At 49.7% G+C, this 17,931-nt stretch overlaps 2 protein-coding genes across 4 annotated transcripts in view; one reads left to right on the forward strand and one right to left on the reverse strand.

Moving 5' to 3' along the window:
* RECQL5 (RecQ like helicase 5) overlaps positions 1-11,504 on the forward strand; it is a 40,503-nt gene extending 28,999 nt beyond the window's left edge. Inside the window, exons 9-20 of one of the 3 annotated variants that reach the window (XM_064151027.1) lie at positions 1,576-1,803; positions 3,282-3,381; positions 3,839-3,875; positions 4,617-4,675; positions 5,229-5,305; positions 5,742-5,835; positions 6,308-6,448; positions 6,899-7,563; positions 7,739-7,820; positions 9,107-9,358; positions 10,151-10,223; positions 10,355-11,504. In XM_064151027.1, the coding sequence (XP_064007097.1) occupies positions 1,576-1,803; positions 3,282-3,381; positions 3,839-3,875; positions 4,617-4,675; positions 5,229-5,305; positions 5,742-5,835; positions 6,308-6,448; positions 6,899-7,563; positions 7,739-7,820; positions 9,107-9,358; positions 10,151-10,223; positions 10,355-10,407 (1,861 nt within the window). In that variant the 3' untranslated portion in view covers positions 10,408-11,504. Of the gene's footprint in view, positions 1-1,575; positions 1,804-3,281; positions 3,382-3,838; positions 3,876-4,616; positions 4,676-5,228; positions 5,306-5,741; positions 5,836-6,307; positions 6,449-6,898; positions 7,564-7,738; positions 7,821-9,106; positions 9,359-10,150; positions 10,224-10,349 lie in introns of all 3 variants that reach the window. The other 2 variants (XM_064151025.1, XM_064151026.1) reach the window with 2 other exon arrangements.
* Positions 11,505-12,650: 1,146 nt separating this feature from the next.
* MYO15B (myosin XVB) overlaps positions 12,651-17,931 on the reverse strand; it is a 50,553-nt gene continuing 45,272 nt past the window's right edge. The window contains exons 58-65 of the mRNA XM_064151737.1: positions 17,052-17,129; positions 16,646-16,754; positions 16,226-16,374; positions 15,712-15,839; positions 14,823-14,956; positions 14,266-14,399; positions 13,684-13,824; positions 12,651-13,427 (exon numbers count right to left, since the gene is read on the reverse strand). Coding sequence (XP_064007807.1) covers positions 13,368-13,427; positions 13,684-13,824; positions 14,266-14,399; positions 14,823-14,956; positions 15,712-15,839; positions 16,226-16,374; positions 16,646-16,754; positions 17,052-17,129 — 933 coding nt within the window. The 3' untranslated portion in view covers positions 12,651-13,367. The remainder of the gene's footprint in view (positions 13,428-13,683; positions 13,825-14,265; positions 14,400-14,822; positions 14,957-15,711; positions 15,840-16,225; positions 16,375-16,645; positions 16,755-17,051; positions 17,130-17,931) is intronic.

The following is a 17,931-nucleotide window of genomic DNA, read 5'->3' on the forward strand; positions in this document are numbered from 1 at the left end:
GCACAAGAAGAGTGTGAGTCAGTGTGGCTCTGCAGGGGGACATAAAGCCAGCTTTGTCACAGCCCTCTCCAGGCTCCCAGACCTTGCAGCACAGCCTCCTGCTGGGGCAGCCCTCCTTACCTGAGCAGCACCAGGTCTGCCGTGTGTCAGTGCACACAGTGCTGTGGCCACAGCAGTCTGTAACCTGCTGCTTTGCTGCTTCACTCACTCTCCTCTTGGCAAACTAACCTCCTGGGCTGTGGGAATGAGTAAGCCAAGGGAGCCAGCTGTAGAGCCTTGCAGAGTTTGTGATGCTCTGGTAGACATGCAGTTACGTTCCTCCCAGGCACGCATACGCGTTAAGAAGCAAACTGCACTTGTTAGATCTCTGGCAAGTTCAGGCTTGGCTTAAAGGGTTCATAATGAGAGTAAATAAAATGCTCTCTCTCTTACTTTTCCCCTCTGTGACCCACTTTCTGCAGATGAAGTTGGTAAGCCAACTAGGGCACTCCTTGGTAAAGAAGAAAAATCTCTGCTTTGTTCTTCCTTGCAATAAAATAATTCCCTTCTGAAACAACCCTTGTTGAGGCTTGGCTGCAGGACTTGATCTCTAAATGCCTCATGAAGTGTTTCTGCCAATCTGGTATCAGCATTTTTGATTGAGACAATTGGCCACTTCTGCTGTGAAAGCCAAGTTTTTAAAAGCTTTCAATTCTGCCTGCTTTTTTAAAAGAAGAAAAAATGTAACCTCCTGGTTCTTCTTCCTCTAGCAAAATCAGTCTTCACTGGTTTCAGTTAGGGACTGTTCTAGCAGAGGAATTACTTCCTGTCTGTGTTATGTATCTCTGTCACCAAACTCTTCTTTACATACCAAAAAGTGCTGCTGTCTGCCAGAAATCTTGTGAAGGTTCCTGGAAGAATCTAATCATCTTCACATGGTTAGTGTGCTAAGGCTGGCAAAACTGGCTGTGCAGCAGAGAATCAGCAAGGGGACTGGTTTGTGTGGATGGAGGACCCTGTCCCAACCTTGGCTGCTGATCTTCAGCATGTGTGAGCAGATTGAGAGCCAGGCTCTGTGTCACCTGTGTCACCTCAGTCTGGACTCTGTCTGGGGTGTGATATACACTTCTTTCCTCAAATGTAAGTTTCTTCATCTTCAAACCTGTGAAATTAGAAGCTCCCCTATGTGAAATGTACAGGCACAAGCTGAACTATGAGGTGTAGGCAACCTCATGACCTCTTCATCCTAAGAGCCATCCTGATTAGACATGGAATCTGCTTGGCCAGTGATGCAGAATTGATGCATGTTTAGCCTGTCATGCTTTTTGAAGATCTCAAGGATCTGGAAGCATTTAGCAGAAGAGATGGACCCCACTGTTTATTTCACTTGTGAGGAAGCAGAGGCAGAAAGACCTTAAGCAAGGTGTCAGGGAAGCAATCCCAGTTCTGCTCCTGGTCTGTAATCCCTGTGATTCCAGCTGGGATAGGCATTCTCTGTAACAAAAAGGCTCAAATCTTCATCCAAACACTCCTTGTGTTTGGAGGGGTCTTGTCAATAAAAATAACCACCAGGTCTTTGCCCCTTTTACTTCCCAGGTGCCGGCACAATGCCATCGCCAGGTTCTTTGGGGACGTCACCCCACCTTGCAACAAGGGCTGCGACTTCTGCAAGAACCCAGGGGCAGTGAAAAGGCAGCTGGAGTCACTGGAACACTGCAGCAACAGCTGGAGCAAAACCTGCATTGGACCCACAGGCTCCTCCTGGGACAGATACGACCCAGAACTCTATGAAGGCGGGAGGAGAGGCTGCAGAGGTTTCAGCAGGTCAGTGCTTGGTGGTTCAAACCCAGCTCTCAGGAGCTGTCTCCCAGCTGCGAGCCTTGGCCACTCCTGTTTTCAGCACATGTTTCTGTGTGGTGGTATTTGCCTGTAACTTCCTGGCAGCAGGGGCTGGAATTTAATTTTCCACACACACTGGCAGCCTTGATCACATTCGTGTCCCAGAGAGCCAAAAGCTGTTTTGACTGACCTGAGAACTGCCCTGCAGAATGTGATTGGTTCAAGAAACGAACCTGATTTTTTTTTAAGCAGTGAGTGGGCTCAGCCTGTTCACAGTCACACAGATCAAAGCTGTTTGAGACCCGTGTGACAGCAAAGCATGGCATGATCCAGAGTTCATTCCTATCTGTGGGCCAGCAGGCCGAGGGGCCATTTGTCACAACTTAGTCATCACAGAGGATACAACAGAGTGCCAGGGACAGCTGCTTTTGCAGATTGCTGGATTTTGGTGCTTCCCTGTCAGGCTGACAGCAAAAGGAAGATGATGTGCAGTGGGAAACAGGATTCATTCTGTAAAACACTTGGCAGGGTAGAGATGACAACTTTTCTTCCTCTTGGTGCTCTGGCAGAGTTGCAGGGACCGTGCAGTTCTACTGGGATGCCAGTTTCACTGCCTGCACTGCCCATGGAGCATTGCCAGGATGTGCAGTACTGTTGGCTGCCCTGGCTCTGTGCTTTACCTTAAACGGCTGCAAGACTTGTGGCTTTGTCCTTCTGGCATGTCCAGCTGAGTCAGGGGAAACTGGTATTCTTGTGACCTGAGCCTGTTTGATCTCAGGACCGGAGAAGACATGGCCAATGCTGTTGCACAGCACACAGTTTTCTGCTTGATTTACTGAAGCTCTCCACGACTTGGTTGTAGGTTTGGCCTTGGAAGTTGTAACAATCATCAACCTTAAAGCTCTGATTTGTGATACCTCTAAATTTTGACTGTGGCAGCTGTGGAAGGCAGGAACCTCTGGGGCTTTGTCTGGAGAGAAGCAGCTGCTGCATTTCAGCTTGTTAGTGATGGGGATTTTGTTCAATGCATTTCTATCCAATACATGAATTTTAGTTAATAGTCTGTGAAGTACTGAGGCTGAGTAAGGAGATGCTTTGCTTGTCTCCACTCCAAGGGCAGTAGAGATTTAGAGGCAGGGTACATGACACAAGGCAGTGACTCCTCCAACCCATGGGAGAAATTGGCAGTTTCTGAAATGGAGCCCTGGTCATGTGCTGCTATTTCATCCTACTGCTTACTAATTCTTGAGATTAACAAACCTCATTAATTTTTTGGAGGACACTCACTGCTGTCCAGGTTGAGGGATGGCAGCAAAGCTAAAGGCTAAGGTGCATTCAGGAAGGATGTGACCTAGAGCACCTCTTGTAACTGCTGGGATGGCTGAGGCTTACTAAATCCCATCCCCCAGTTAATGCTGCAGCTACAGAAATGTTTGTTGCTCTTGTTTTTCTGCCTTGTCCAGTTATGATGAAGAAGGCAGTGGGCATGGAGCTGAAGCTGATGAGGAGAGTCGGAAACGGGAGTGGGACAACTTCTACAAGAAGCAGATGAGCCTGCGCAGGGTCAGTTGGTGTCATGGGTGCTGTGCTAGGGGCTTGTTTCACAGACATAAAGGCTGCCTGGCACAGTAGATGATTGCATCTTGCTGTTGCTTGTTCTGGTTTTTACTTTCTGTACCTCTACTTTTGCTGTGTTCTCTGTGTTCTGGGTCACCCTATAATGTAAGGAAACATTCATGTACACAATCAAGAGGATCCTGTTGTCTTTAATGCCTCTGATACCAATAAAAACATCTTCCTGGTCAGCTTCTCTTACATATTCATACAGCAGAGGTGAACTTTTGGCTTTAATTCTCATTCTTTGTCATCTTTCTCCCCTTTTGGTGCCTCTGCAGTACCTTTGTAACTTCAGCACTGATTTTCCCTGGGAGCAGGGATACAAAATGTGTCTTTTTTTCTTCTAGGCCTGCATGTGTGTTGCAGGGATGGAAATGTTTGACTGATCTTTCTTTTCTTCCAGGGCAAAGAACCAGAAAAGGATAATTTTGTTCCTCCAAGTAAATATCTTCTTTGATTTATTGTGGGTTCTCTCTGGGGGAAGAAAGTCTTGTATTTTGCAGCTGTGTGTAATTTATACAGTATCAACATTGGAGGTATCAGTCCCTAGGCACAGGGGATAGGCTTTTTGCTGTGAAAGCTTGGCACGGAGGAGGTGGATCAGAGCTTAGCTTTGGTTGAGGTGAAGATATGGAATGCATCTTCCTAAAGAGCTCTTCCAAATAAGAGAGGAGGAAAGGTGTCCAAGCTGTCTCTGTAGGCTGTTTTTGCAGTGGTGTTGTAGCAGCATTCAATTGGGCTGTAAGGAGACTGCTGAAAAGCTTTACTGTTTGTAACTCTGCAGCCTGGGACCCTGTCTAACAGCACAGGTTTTAAGCGATTGTAAGAGAATTCCTGGTGGTTCGTGTTGCTCTGTCAGCCTCTTGGCTGTTGTTGCTTGGGGGAGCAGAAAAGGGCTGTTTCCTAAGAGCTGTGGTACCTTAAAGAGGATTCTGAGATGAGGAGGTTTGGGAAAGCTGTTAGTCCAAAACTGCAAAGTTAGGTGTTCTCATACAGAGAGACAAATCACATCTCATTTAGCCCTCTGTTTTTTGGAGTTTGTCCTTTAAGTAGAAGGGGTGACCATGGTGACTGTGCAGGGAGGAGCATGCCAAACAGCACCCTCCTGGGGACAGCTGAGATGTTCTCCATCAGCCCCAGCCCTTGCATGACAGCTTTTCCAAACACCTCTTCTATGGCAGGTGCAGACTGTCCCTTGAAGGATGCCTCCAGCAGGAGGATTTCCAAGCTGACAGTGAAGGTGAGAAGAGCTGGTTAACGTTCACAGGATGTCAGGAGTTAGAAGGGACCCAAAGAGATCATTCAAATCCAACCCTTCTGCCAGAGAGCAGGACCATACAATCTAGCTTAGGTCACAGAGGATCGCATCCAGACAGGCCTTGAAAGTAAAGTCTCCAGAGAGGGAGACTCCACAACCTCTCTGGGGAGCCTGTTCCAGTGCTCTGTGACCCTTACAGTAAAGAAGCTCCCCTTTGTGTTGAGGTGGAACCTCCTGTGCTGCAGCTTACACTCATTGCTCCTTGTCCTATTCCAGGGAACAAGTGAGCAGAACCTGTCCCCCCACTCCTGACCCCCAGCCTTCAGATATTTATAAACCTTTATTAAATCCCCTCTCAGTCTTCTCTTGTCCAGATTAAAAAGCCCCAGGTCCCTCAGCCTCTCCTCATAAGGCCAGGGGTACTTGGAAACAAGAGCAAAGACTCTGCCTGCCCTCTTCTTACTTCTCCAGGGTTGGAAGTCTGAGGGCCACTCTGACTTCTGTAGAGCATGTCTGAGTGTCCCATGTTTCCTAGGGACGGGAACACTGCTTGAAGTTGCTGGAAGAAGCTTTGAGTGCCAATCAGAAGATTCCAGCAGCAGAAGGAAAAGGGTATGAGATGAGAGAAAAGGGGAACACGGGGCCTGCTCTTCCCTAAGCAGTGTGGCTGCTCCCAGAGGATGCCTTTTGAGGTTACTTGGGCCAAGGATGTAGCTTCACTGAACAGCATCCTCCTTGTAGGGATGCTCAGGGCCAGGTATGAGGATTCCTGCATCTGATTCAAAGTCATCTCGATCCTAGGAGTGCAAATTCTTCCCTGCCCCACAAGGTGGGGATATTGTGCTTTCCAAACGGAGCAGCTGGCCCAGATTTGAAACTCTTTTCATTCACCACTGCTCCATCCTTTAGGACTTAACTGGAAGTTGTCACTTCTTCCTGTGCCCAAGGGAGTGAATTTGGTACTTTGTGGGAGGTGCTTCAACATTAGTGTTCCCTTTGCAGATGTAGAAGTGTGTCTTGCCAGAAATCACCCCAGCCTGTGTTTCAGGTCAGACCCTCATGCCTGTGCTGTGGAGCTGGAGTATGAAGTTTTCCGCCTCAGCAAAATGGCCAACTTCTACAAGGCAGGGGTGCTGAAGAAGGTAGGGCCCTGTGGCTGCTCCTGCTCCCTTCAACCTGCTGTGGCTCAGCTCGAGGGGAAATAGGGTAGAGTTTGTGTGGGAAAGATGAAGGAGAAGTTCTGCTTTACCTTAAATGCCTTTCATGTCTGTCTTCTTGATTTTTTTGTTTCCAGGAGGGCCCAGAATCATATTGGTTTCACATCTCTGTTGGCTTTACAGGCTTAGGAAACTGTATACTAGTACAAGCCAATCCAGATAGCATCTAGGCCTAGCTATAAGGGAATGGGGAGCTCCTTAGACTGCTCCTGACAGCAGAGAAGTCTTGGTGTAGCGTAGCTGCTTGCCATAAATCTGGCTGGAGATGTTTCAGTTCTTGAGCTAGGTGTCTGTCCAAGGGAGACATCTGTTTTGCCACTGTGGCTTTTACATGGTCCTGCCCTTGCACATGCTAAAGATTTCTGGCCGTTAGAGAACATTTCTGTCCTCTTTTCAGGTAGGAGAAATCAACAAAGCCTCAAAACAAGGGGAGTTGTTTTCAGTCTTTGGGTCTGGAACTGGTGGCAGAAGCAGCTTGGAAACAAAATCTGAGTCTCCAGCAGAAGATGATTTCCTGCCTGCATCCCAGGTTTACTCGGTGAGTGAGTTCAGGTGGGCTAGACGAGGAGGGAACGATGTTCTTTGTCTGCTTTTGTCATTTGATGTTCCTCTTGTGACCACAGCTTTGCACTTCTGTTGTGACTGCTGTCCCTGCCTATCCTTTGCTTTTAGAGTGAGATCAGCTAGTCCTGCTGGCTCCTGCTAGTGAATATAAGCCCCCTGCAGGCCATACAGTGAGGAAGTTCTCAGCTTGCCCTAACTCAGGCTTCTGTCGGCTTGTTTACTAGGGGCCTGTGACTTCAACCCAATCCACTCCCCAGATGTCCCAGTTGATGCTTATGATGATGAATCAGTTTTAGAGCCTTTCCCAGCACAGGGCTGTGCACACTGGTACAGACCCATAGCTCCTCTCAGCAGGCTGCATATGCTCTCAGGACTTCCTTAGCACTCTAACACCCAAAGTTTCTTCTTCTCCATTTCCCCATAGTTCAAACCCAAGCGTGTGGGAATAAAATTACCAGAGGCATCCAGCTTGTTCCAGACAGCTTCAGAGCTGCTGAAGGTCCAGGAGGAGAGTGATGTAAAGCCAAGCAAAACAGAAGCAGATTGTCCAAGCAGGCAAGACAACAGCAACTGCAGTCTTGCAGGAAACCCTGTTCTCCAGAAAAAAGAAAGGGGAACCAAAGCAATGAGTGAGAGTGCTGGGGCAGATGTACTCCTGCCTGAAAAGAGGAGACAGCAACCCAGTCCAGATGGAAAAGCTGCCCTTCAGGAGAGCCCTGCTAAGAAGTTCAAACCTAGCAAGAAGCAGAAAATGCTTGCAGAAGCAGCTAAAAAGGAATCCCAGGATATTTTCAAATTCTTCTCCCTTCCCAAAGATGCATCTAAAGCCAAGAGCTGCAGCTCAGCAATGGGAGAGGACTGTTCTGCAGCAACACTACCTCAGGCTTCTTCTCAAAGCATGTGTCGAGAGAAACTTACACCTCAGGGAAAGGAAGGCATCTCCAGAGAGGATGTCACTGGACAGCCCCAGGCAGAGAATGAAGAACTGGGAGACAAGGAAATAACACTGTCTGAGAGAGAGGAGGATTTTAAGACCCAACAGGCTGCTGAATGTAAACTTCTTCAGGAAGAAATTGATGTAAAATCCAGGTAAAATCTCCCCACATTGCCCTGTTAACAGCTGCAGAGCCCCACCAGCCTTGGCCTGGGAAAATGTGTGTTAGATGTCTGGGCTGGTGAGAGAGTCTTGTAACCACTGGCAGTGAATGCAGTGATCTCTCCCCTGTGGAGTGACTGAAACTGGCCTCCCTTCTGCTTTTCCCAGCAGAGTCACTGAAGATGCTGCAGAAACTGAGCAAACCATTGCCGCCGAAGGTGACAGTGGGAAGAGACCAGCACCAGATGAGGTAAGGCTTCAAGAAAGGATGCTGATTTCCTCTATTTCTTCTGCTCATCTTGGGCCATGTTACTCTGGGAGTGTTCCTCCTTCACTTCACAGTCTTCTTTTCTCTGGGGAGGGCCCATTCTTCTGCCACCCACTGGGCCAGTGCCAGCACCGCAGGCTGCAGTGGAAAATTTCCCCTCCACTCGGCTTTGTTCCCTCTCTGCCACACATGTGACTGTACCCTTGCTGGTGACTTGTCTGGAATGAGACTCTCCACCCACTCTGAATCTATAGCTATAATTAGCAAGGTGCTTTCTCAAGTGAAGGGAGCAACCCCAGGCCAGTGGCACACAGGACCATGCTGAAGTGAGCCATGCTCACAGCCTTCCTTGGCTTTTGGTGTCTGGTTCTGCACTGGGCATCTGGGACTGCCTGGGAGCTGTCAACAGCACAGTCTTCTCATTGCTCTTTCAACCTGAATGTGGTTGATTGTTCCTGAAGGGTGTATACTGTGTCCAATTTTGGGCTCCCAGTTCAAGAGAAACAGATCTGTTGGAGAGAGTCCAACAGACAGCCATGAGGATGACTAGGAGACTTGAGCACCCCCCCTATGGAGAGAGACTGAGAGACCTGGGGCTGCTTAGTCTGGAGAAGAGAAGACTGAGAGGAGCCCTCATCGATGGCTATAAGTACCTGAGGGGTGGGTGTCAAGTGGCTGGGGCCAGTCTCTTTTCAGTGGTGTGCATCAATGGCTACAAACTCAAACACAGAAGATTTCACTTTAACATGAGGAGAAACTTCTTTACAGTGAGAAGGGCACTGGAACAGGCTGCCCAGAGAGTTTATGGATTCTTCTCTGCAGGCTTTCAAAACCCACCTGGATGCATTCCTATGTGGCCTACCCTAGGGGATCCTGCTTTGGCAGGGAGCATTGGACTGGGTGATCTCTGGAGGTCTCTTCCAAGCTCTAACATTCTGTGATTCTGTGGTTCTCAGTAGATGTCCTGGGAAATCCTTTCCTGACAAGTTTTCTTTCATAGGATGGGGTCTAGCACTTAAGGTGTCATGGGGTAGTTCTGAATGTGGTGTCTCTTAAATAGTTTTGCTGAAAGGCCCTTTGGGAAGCAGGGAATTCTGTCTGCACAGCAAAATGGGTAACAGATTCCTGCATGGTCTTCACTATTTGGAGAGCCTGCAGGAAGCTGCAAAGATTCATGGCCTCAGGAGGCAGTGGCTGCTTGGAAGTGTGATGCTGGATTTATAATGCTGTAAATTAGTGGGCCTGGTTTTCTTCTTTCCCATTTCCAGGATATGGAAAGTTCTGCAGCAAAGCAGCTACGGACAATGGCAAAGACTTCTATTCTGTCCCAGCCTGAAAGCAAAGGTGTTGGTCCATCAAAGAAGAAGGTGACTTTTGATCCAAGCTTACAACAGTATGATAAAGAAGGAACCAGCAAGACTGTACAGCCAGTGACCAAAGCCATCTCCCTCAAAGAAACAGCAGACATCGTTGTCAAGTACTTGACCCCATTCTACAAGGGTGGCAAATTTGCTTCCAAGGTAGGGCACAGCTGAGGATCCTCTTTAGCAGAAGGAGAAGGCATTTCCCTAGTGCTCTGGGGCCCTGAGAAGGGGCAGAAGATCTGCATGCCACAATTGATTTCCAAGTTACATGTTGGTATGTGTTGTTTGGTGTCTCTGGGTGCAGCAGCTCACCTGTCCCAGAAGGGGTTTGTATGTGATTTGAAGTGGCAGTGTGTTGCTTCCACACTTAAAACCAGAATCACAGAATGGTTCTGGTTGGAAAAGACCTTTAAGGTCATTGAGCCCAACTGTGCTCTAGCTCTACCAAGTCTGATGCTAAACCATGTCCCTCAGCCACCACATCTCTGTGTCTTTTAAACACCTCCAGAGGTGGAGATTCAACCATGTCCCTGAGCATCCTGTTCCACTCTGAGAACCCTTTCAGTGAAGAACTTGTCATATCCAACATAAATGTCCCCTGGTGCTACTTGAGGCCATTTCCTCTTATCCTCCCACTTCTTTGTGACTGTTCATGTTGTCACACTGAACTCTGGCGTGTTTTCAGAGCTCCCACCTATGGAGTGGCCACAGATTAGGCCCAGTTCTAGTGTCATTTAATGGATGTGCTCTGTGGGTGACACATCTGCATGTGCTGCTCCAGCCCTGCAGGCTCAGGGGTGGTTGCAGGTTTGTAACACTCCTCTAGCCTACCATCTAGGCATGGTTTGTGCTGCAGCCAGCCCATGTTGAGGGCAAGGCAAACATGGAAACAGCCTGGTGAGGTAACTGATGTCTGCTTTCTGTTCTTTGTCTTCCCCAATCCTGCAGGATCTGTTTAAGGGCTTTGCTCGGCACCTGTCTCACCTCCTGGCTGAAGAGCAGAACCCTGGCCGCAAGAGTGGTGAGTTGGCCGCTGGGGAGAGAGCACCACAGAGCTTGGGTTCTTGGGATACTGAACGGATTGATGCCTCTAGAGGGGGCAGGTGCTGTAATTATCATCTTCAAGGTGGTGCTTCCTCTCTTGCAGTGAAGGAGGAAGCACAGAGACTCATCAAGGAATTTTTCAAAGCACGGGTCAGGTGTGAGAGCGAGGCGGACTGGCAGGAGCTGCAGAGCTCAGAGAGCTGAGCCATCGTCTTGGCTGGCTTCCTTCCTCCAGCAGTGGGAGCAGGGGATCCCGAAGAACTCAGCCACGGAGGGTTCCATGAGCCTGCAGAAGTGAGCTTTCTTTTCTTGCTGCATTTTTGCTCACTGCTGTCCTTGGGGCCGTGCACCTTTCTGTGAACTCATGGAGAGTCCCTCCACTGAGCGGGGTGCTGAAGCCCTCCAGTGCCCCTCACCCAGAGGGGTGAAGGCCACATCTGCTGTGCTCAGTTACAGGCTGCAGCGTCTGCAAGCTCTGTCCCTGCAGCAGCCTGGGAAGGGCTCAGCCTTTCCAACAGGGGCTCTGCTTTGGGATGGCTGCTCCCCTCACTCCCCCCTTCTCAGTTCTCCTTTCAGTGTTAACCAGTAGAAGCCTTCTGCTGTGGGTTCACATGCTTTGCTCAGGGCTGCCAGAGACAACCTTGGGGTTGGGTTCCTGGATGGAATGTTTCCTTTGGAGGGCAGGAGGAGGGAGCATTTTGTTTTTAGCATGCAGGCAATGCCTGCTTTCTGAAGGTGGGGAGCCTTGGATTCTTTTTTTCTTTTATTCTAAAGGTTTTTTTACTTTGTTTACTTCTGCCTGCCCTTTAACTTAGGCAGTGATGTTCTTTCACTGGTAACTCCTCCAACAGTGGTACCAAGGTTGCTGACACCTCCCCAGCATTGGCTTGTAACCCCTAATATTTGCTCCCTGTACCTCACCCACAGTCTGCAATACCAAAGGGCACTGCTGCTGTTACAGCCTGGCCCTCCAACTGGCACTGTGGTGCCTTTGCTGCTATATTTATACAAGGACCAGAACCTTGGGGTGTCAGTGGGCTGGAAAGAACCCAGTTCCCTGGCACAAGTCCTTTCTGTTGGGTTCTGGCTTTGTGCCATGCCCCTGGAGGCTGGTGCCTTCAGGCAGTAGGGTTGCTAGAGGAGCTTGCAGCCTGAGAGGCTATCACCCAGGCTTTTGGGTCACTACTAAACAGATGTATTTTTTTAAAAGTACTGGAAGGTAGTTGCAGAACTGACAATAAACCAATGTTACAGCTGCTGTGGGCTCTTCTTGAAGCTTTTTCTCACCCCTCATTCATAGAAACTGGTCTAAGATACATTAAGACTCCATCACCACTGTGCCCATAGACATCTGAACAGACAGGTAAATGCAAAGACAGGATGGGGTGGGTGGGAAGCATGTGCCAGCAGGTACCTCCAACCCTTTCTAACTGCAGGACTGCTCCAGCTAGAACAAGGAGAACTTGGAAATGTGTAACTCAAAGTTTGCTTCCATCAGCAGCTCTCTGTGCTCACTGGGGGTCAAAGGGCTTTACAAGAACACTTTTACACTACAGAAGTGGTTTTCAGATGTTGCTTTTTGGCTGCTATTTTGTCTTGCCATTACAAAATGGTGGTTTATCAGCCACTCAGGTAGGGGTTACTGTCTCCACGGTTCAGTGCTTGCACACTTCAGCTGCTGCCTGTGTGAGCTTCTCAGAAGGTCTTTGTTTATCTTATAAATCAGGAGGCTCCCAAAAGGGCTGGGTGACAAAGTGCTTTATCACAAGGTGGGGCATTTCCAGCCAGCACTTCTGAGGCAGGAAAAGCTGAGAGAGGGCAAGAAGGGTACTAAAGGTAAGTGAATCTTCAGCTATCTTATCTCTTCTTCTTTTCATGTCACAGTGCTGTTTTACCTGGCCTTGCAGTAGCACTGCTGAAGGGGGAGGGTTGGATATCATAGGATATTAGGGGTTGGAAAGGACCTCCATAGATCATCCAGTCCAACCTGCCCTGCCAGAGCAGGACCATAAAAACTAGCACAGGCCATCCAGGAATACATCCAGACAGGCCTTGAAAGACTCTAGCGAAGGAGACTACAACTTCTGTGGGCAGCCTGTTCCAGTGCTTCATCACCCTTGCAGTAAAGAAGTTCTTCCTCGTGTTGAGGTGAAACTTCCTATGCTGTAGTTAATATCTCATGGGCTACAGCTTGAAAAGAAGCTGCTAATGCAGAAGATGATGTAGCTGTTGCTGGCATCAGCTCACCAGCAAGAAGCTGGCTGTGCATCATGATGTGCAGTAAGCACCCTCAGATCTATCCCCTTCCCAGCTGACAGGGACAACCTTCTCCTCAAGCTCTGCCAGTTACCTGCAGGTGAATCATCTCCTGTTGGGTGTAAACCAGTATTACCCAGGTCATAGCTTCAAAACATCACTGTGATTGCTTTATTGCAGTCTCTTCAAGGACAGAGACCTTTCAGTTCCATAGGATAGCTGTAGCAATGAAAATAACTTAGGCATTTTTGTACAACCCAGGACACCCCACTGCTGGAATACCAGCTCCCTTTGGATACACTTTCTCCACAGGCATGGAGCCATCATTATGTGTGACAGCTGCAGGGACATGACTGACTTCTTTATATGAGAAGGAAACAGATGCATATCATTATGTCAGTAGGAAACTAATTAACAAAGAACTTTCTTACCACTGCAGCTCAAACCGTGCCCCAGCAGATGTGTTAATTGTGCATTAACACTGATCTGCTTTGTAATCGAGATCCTTTCTACCACCTCCTGCTTCACAATTCAAAAAGCAAAGAGTCCCACACTGCATAGCTTGAAGGCAACTGCCTGCTCAGCTGCTCTGCTGGAACAGGCTCTGAAGAAGCAGTGGTGGGGCAAGGGTGTCTGGCGGTTTGTTTAGCCGCTGCCTGCATTGCTGCCAGGAAGAGTGCTTCAGGGGTGAGAGTGTGTGGTCCAGTGCAGCAACAAACGCTGTGGTGGCAGTCTGGGAAAGCAGCTGTCTGAGGTCACAGATGTCTTTTAGAAGAGTCCACTCCAGAAGACAGGGCAGGGAGCTCTGGACAAGTTCAAAGAAGAACAGTGCTGTTGGGTTTGGTCATTCTTCTCTTTTCAGGCTCTATGGGTGCCATGCTGCTTTATCCAGGATGATGACAAGAGTGTGATACAGTTCTTTAGCCTATCAAGACACAGATCAGTGCCAGTCATTCTCTGCCCCAGAAGTGGCTGCTTCTCAGAACTAAGTATACCCATAAACCACTTTCCATAGTTAAATATCAGGTAGGTGCTGGACTTCAGGGCCTGGGCTATGCAGTGCTCCCATGCACCTCTGGGACAGGAGAGGTGTCTCTAGCACAGTCTTTTAGCAGAGTCTCAGCAGTGGAGGGCAGGTTCAGATCTGCCAGGAGGGAGCTGTAGGTGCAGGCTGGTCTTACCTGTGACAGTTCAAACCATATAGTCTTGGGGCTGTCAGCTGAGCCATAATTGAGCTCTATGCCAGGCAGGCCACCAGCAGAGATGGGCTGCAGCATTCGCATCTGCTGCAGCTCTTTCAGTGGAATGATGCAGGAGACCTCCTGTGGAAGGAGAAAAGCCACAAAACACTCATCTGGTGCAGCCTTTGCAAATAGGAGCATCTCAGTCTCACCAAGGTGGATTCACCTGGAGACCCTGTTGAAGGCTGGGACAAGGACTGGGACAGAGGGAAGTGTGTACAGGATTCAGGGCAGATTTCTGCTGCCAACGTGACCCTAGAATTCTTGCAAGATTGGGGCAGTCAGGACCACGACCTACACTTCTATTGTGGGCCTTGCTGTTCGCATCATCACTGGGCTTACAAAAGAAGACACAGCAGCACTGAACGTTCTACCACTCCTGTCACTGCCTTTGGGGTAGAGCTGTGGGGCTGCTGCCATGTAGGTAAATGCAGTGTCTCCCTGCACAAGTTCTTCTAAAGGTCAAGTTAGCATCTGACAGACATGTGGACTGTGGACTCTAGAAGGTGCTGTCTGGCATACCTGGGTGCTGCCATCCACTGCAATGATCTCCTCATTATTCACACCGAAGAAGCAGGGCACAGGGACGGTGTCATCGCTGACTCGCTCTACGAAGTAGGTGGTGTAGCCAAAGAAAGGCAGCTTCATCACCTGCTCTGTAAGACAGCCAAAGGTGGCTTTCAGGCAGCAGCTGCAAGCCAGCAGTCTACAACCTGAGGTGCTCAAAAGCTGTGAGTGGTGTTCCCAAGTTTTTTTTACACTAAGAAGTAGAACTGACAGCTTCTCCCTCCCTGCCAGACTGCCACTACTCAACTCCCAGCAGCCTGAATAGATGCCCTGTTCTTTCCTGACCAGAAACCAGCCAAGAACAGCAATGCAAACACAACTTGTACAGAGCTCTGAAAATCTACTGCAGACTTCTGCAGGAGAGGTGGAATTTCCACAAGTGCCAATCTGCAGGGGGAGGTTCTGAGGGAGCTCTGTGTCATGGCCCATTCCAGGCTGTCCCAGGAGTGCATTCAAAGCAACTTGCATCATGCTCAGGAGTCATATTTAAGCAGATCTGGTTGTCTCCTCACCTATGAACTCGATTTTTGCTTCCATTGGCTGGAGGGGCTGCCTGGTTTTCAACAGGGTGCCAGCATGGCTCTCCAGAGCCTGGAGTCTGATGGAGGACTGCAGGGTCTTTGGTGTGTACTCATTCAGCGCTTCCCTGTGCCAGCAAGCAGAAACTAAGTCAGGCCCTGCCTAGCTACAGTCAAAAGACCAACCAGGGGGACTAAGAAGAAGGAAGGGACAAAAAGCAACATTTTTCAGTGGCATGTGTGGGGATAAGAGTGGAAGGAGAGGTGACGTGCACAGCAAGTCCTATCAGACTGGATAACATGGAAACAGCGAGACCACCATGTCCACAGAGGGGCAGCTGTGCACCACTGAGTAGAGCACTGAGAGAAATCTCCTTTCTGGAGACAGCAGGAGCTCTTGGAGCAAGTACTGTGGCATGGAAGCAAAGCCACAGGCTCTTTCTTTCACAGGCAGGCTCAGCTGAACACCATCTTGCTTTCAACCTGTTCCCCGTGCCCAGCAGAGTGGTGTGATGGTGCTGGGAGGGGATCTGAAGGAGCCACTAGCTCCACTGTGAGCCAAAGTGCAGGAAGGGGTGAGAGTGGGAAGGAAGGGGTGAGGGTGGAAAGGAAGAAAACCCCCATGACAGCCTCATAAAGTGTCCTCAACTAGAGAGGAGTCACAAAAGGGAGTGTGGATCGGAGATGATCATCTTTAAGAGTGTGAGCTGGAAGTAAACTTTGTTGCTTAGGAGTCAGTCACTAAGTGACTTTAAGTAGTAGCTTATGTTCTTCAGAACTGTCCATTCCTTAATTACCCAGAGAGTGTTTTTGGGCACCCACCCCCAACCCCTGTGGTGCCAACAGCCACTAGAGGCAGAAACCCACCCCAAGGCAGAAGTACCTGGAGAGAGCAGAGCACTGCTGCTCATTTTTGGCCCAGTGCTGTAGTACTGCCAGAACTCCAACCTCCATCTCTATTTCCTTGCCTCTGCCCAGTAGTATCCTCCCATCCAGGTAATCCCTCAGGATCTAAGAGACAACAAAATGGCCTTTGTTACAGGTGCCAGAAGGTACAGCCAGGTGCAGCCTGGCTCTGGGGAGAGCCAGGCTCCACAGACCTACATCCTGCCTTGTTTGTAACACATCCAACTGGTAACCCCAAAGCAAAGGCTTTCCAGGCTCAGGGCATGCAGAAATGCATGAGCCACATCTGGAACAGCACAGCTCCCACGCTGGGGCAGCAGACATGCTGCCTTCCTTGTTTCCACAGCTTCAGTTCTTAGTTACACCCAGAAACAGCAGACAAACTCCATCAGCCAAAGTCTTCCCATTCCTTCAGCTCCTCTGGGACCTTTCTCTTGGGCTCTGCCCCTGCTAGGTAGGGTCCTGGTGCACACCCTGGCCTCGTTACTTACCTGTCCATAATGGATATCAGTATAAATTTGGCTCTCAAAGTGCAGAGGTGTCCTCCAGGTGAGCCTGCGTAAAGTCACAGTGACCAACTTGTCCTCCAGCAGGTAATCATGAAGATACTCCTCTGGTCTTATTGGCCTGGTAACTTTGCCTGCACATTCACACAGAGAGAGGCTCATCACTCTTGGGGCTGAGCTCCACAGCCTGGGGCAGGAGCCTTCCTGCACACCTCTCTTCCACCTTGCCCCTGTGACTCCATTCTGAAGGGCCGTGGTCCCTCTTTCAGGAATAAGCAAAAGAGCCCTTGAGAAGGCACAGCCTTAACCCCAGCACAGAGGGAAACTGTCCAAGAGGAAAGCTCCCCAGAGCCAGCAGGAGTAGGAGCTCTTCCCACCAGTAGCCACGGTGGAGTCTCTACTTGCCAAGGTTATTGTTGTTACTCCTGGTGGCAATAAGAACAAATTCCTGTATCTCTTCTTGGTCACCTGCCCCCATCTTCTCACAGATCTCCTGCAGGAGCTCTTTGGCCACCTGAAGCAAGGAGAGGAGGAAATAAATACCATTGGCAGACAAGCCTAGAGCAGCCAGACAGATTGGGACTCGTGGAGGGCAGCAGCGTGGCTCTGGGCTTCGTACAACGATCAAGCTGGTGGAGATTGTGCAGGCCCTGCAGAGAGGATGTGACTGCAGGGGCCCCTGGGCAGTGAGTGGCAAAGTGTCACAGCACTACGGGAAGCACAGGCGAGCCCCAGGTTCTGGCAGCTGTGGGAGTGCCCCAGCCTGGCTCTGAGTCCGCATTAGCGAAGCCATTCAAAGCAGGGTACTCACGGTGAATGTCTTGACTTTGGTGACGTACTCCACACCTCCGGGCATCGGCAGCGTCAGCCGGCGGGCACCGCGCCCCTTCTGCAAGGGACAGGGCAGCAAGGCGTGCAGGGTGGCACCAGCTCTGACTGCTCTGCCCTCTTCCTCCTCATCTCTGTCTCCCACTGATTGCCCTTAGTGCCTTGCCTCTTCTCTGCCCATACCTCTGCCTACTGCATAGCACTGCTCTTCCCGGTCCCCCACAATCCCCTACAGGCTTAGGGCAGTGTGGCTGGAAAGCTCTCTGGTGGAAAGGGACCTGAGGGTTGTAATCGACAAGCAACTGACTATGACCAAGTAGTGTGCCTAGGTGGCAGAGGAAGCCAGTGGCATCCTGGCTTGCATTAGAAATGCTGTGTCCAGCAGGAGCAGGGAGATGATTGTGCCCTTGTACTCTTCTCTGGTGAGGCCAAACCTTCAGCGTTGTGTTCAGTTTTGGGCATCTCATTATTAGAGGGATGTGGAGGTGCTGAGGCAGTGCAGAGGAGGGCAAGGAAGCTGGGGAAGGGCCTGGAGAATAAATCTGATGAGGAGCAACTGATGGAGCTGGGGATGGTTAGTCTGAAAAAGAGGAGGCTGAGGGCAGACCTCGTCACTGTCTGTAGCTACCTGGAAAGATGTTGTGGAGAGGTTGGTGCTGGTCTCTTCTCATAGGTAATTAGTGACAGAACAAGAGGGAAGGTAGGTTTAGACCAGATATTAGGAAAGATTTCATCCAAGCAAGAGTGGTCAGGCACTGGAATGAGCTGCCTAGGGAGGTGGTGGAGTCACCAACCCTGGATGTGTCCAGAAGTCGTTTGGCTGTGGTGCTTGGGGCTATGGTTTAGGGTGCACCTTGTAGAGT

This window comes from Pogoniulus pusillus, chromosome 11 (assembly GCF_015220805.1).
Source record: "Pogoniulus pusillus isolate bPogPus1 chromosome 11, bPogPus1.pri, whole genome shotgun sequence".
NCBI lineage: Eukaryota > Metazoa > Chordata > Aves > Piciformes > Lybiidae > Pogoniulus > Pogoniulus pusillus.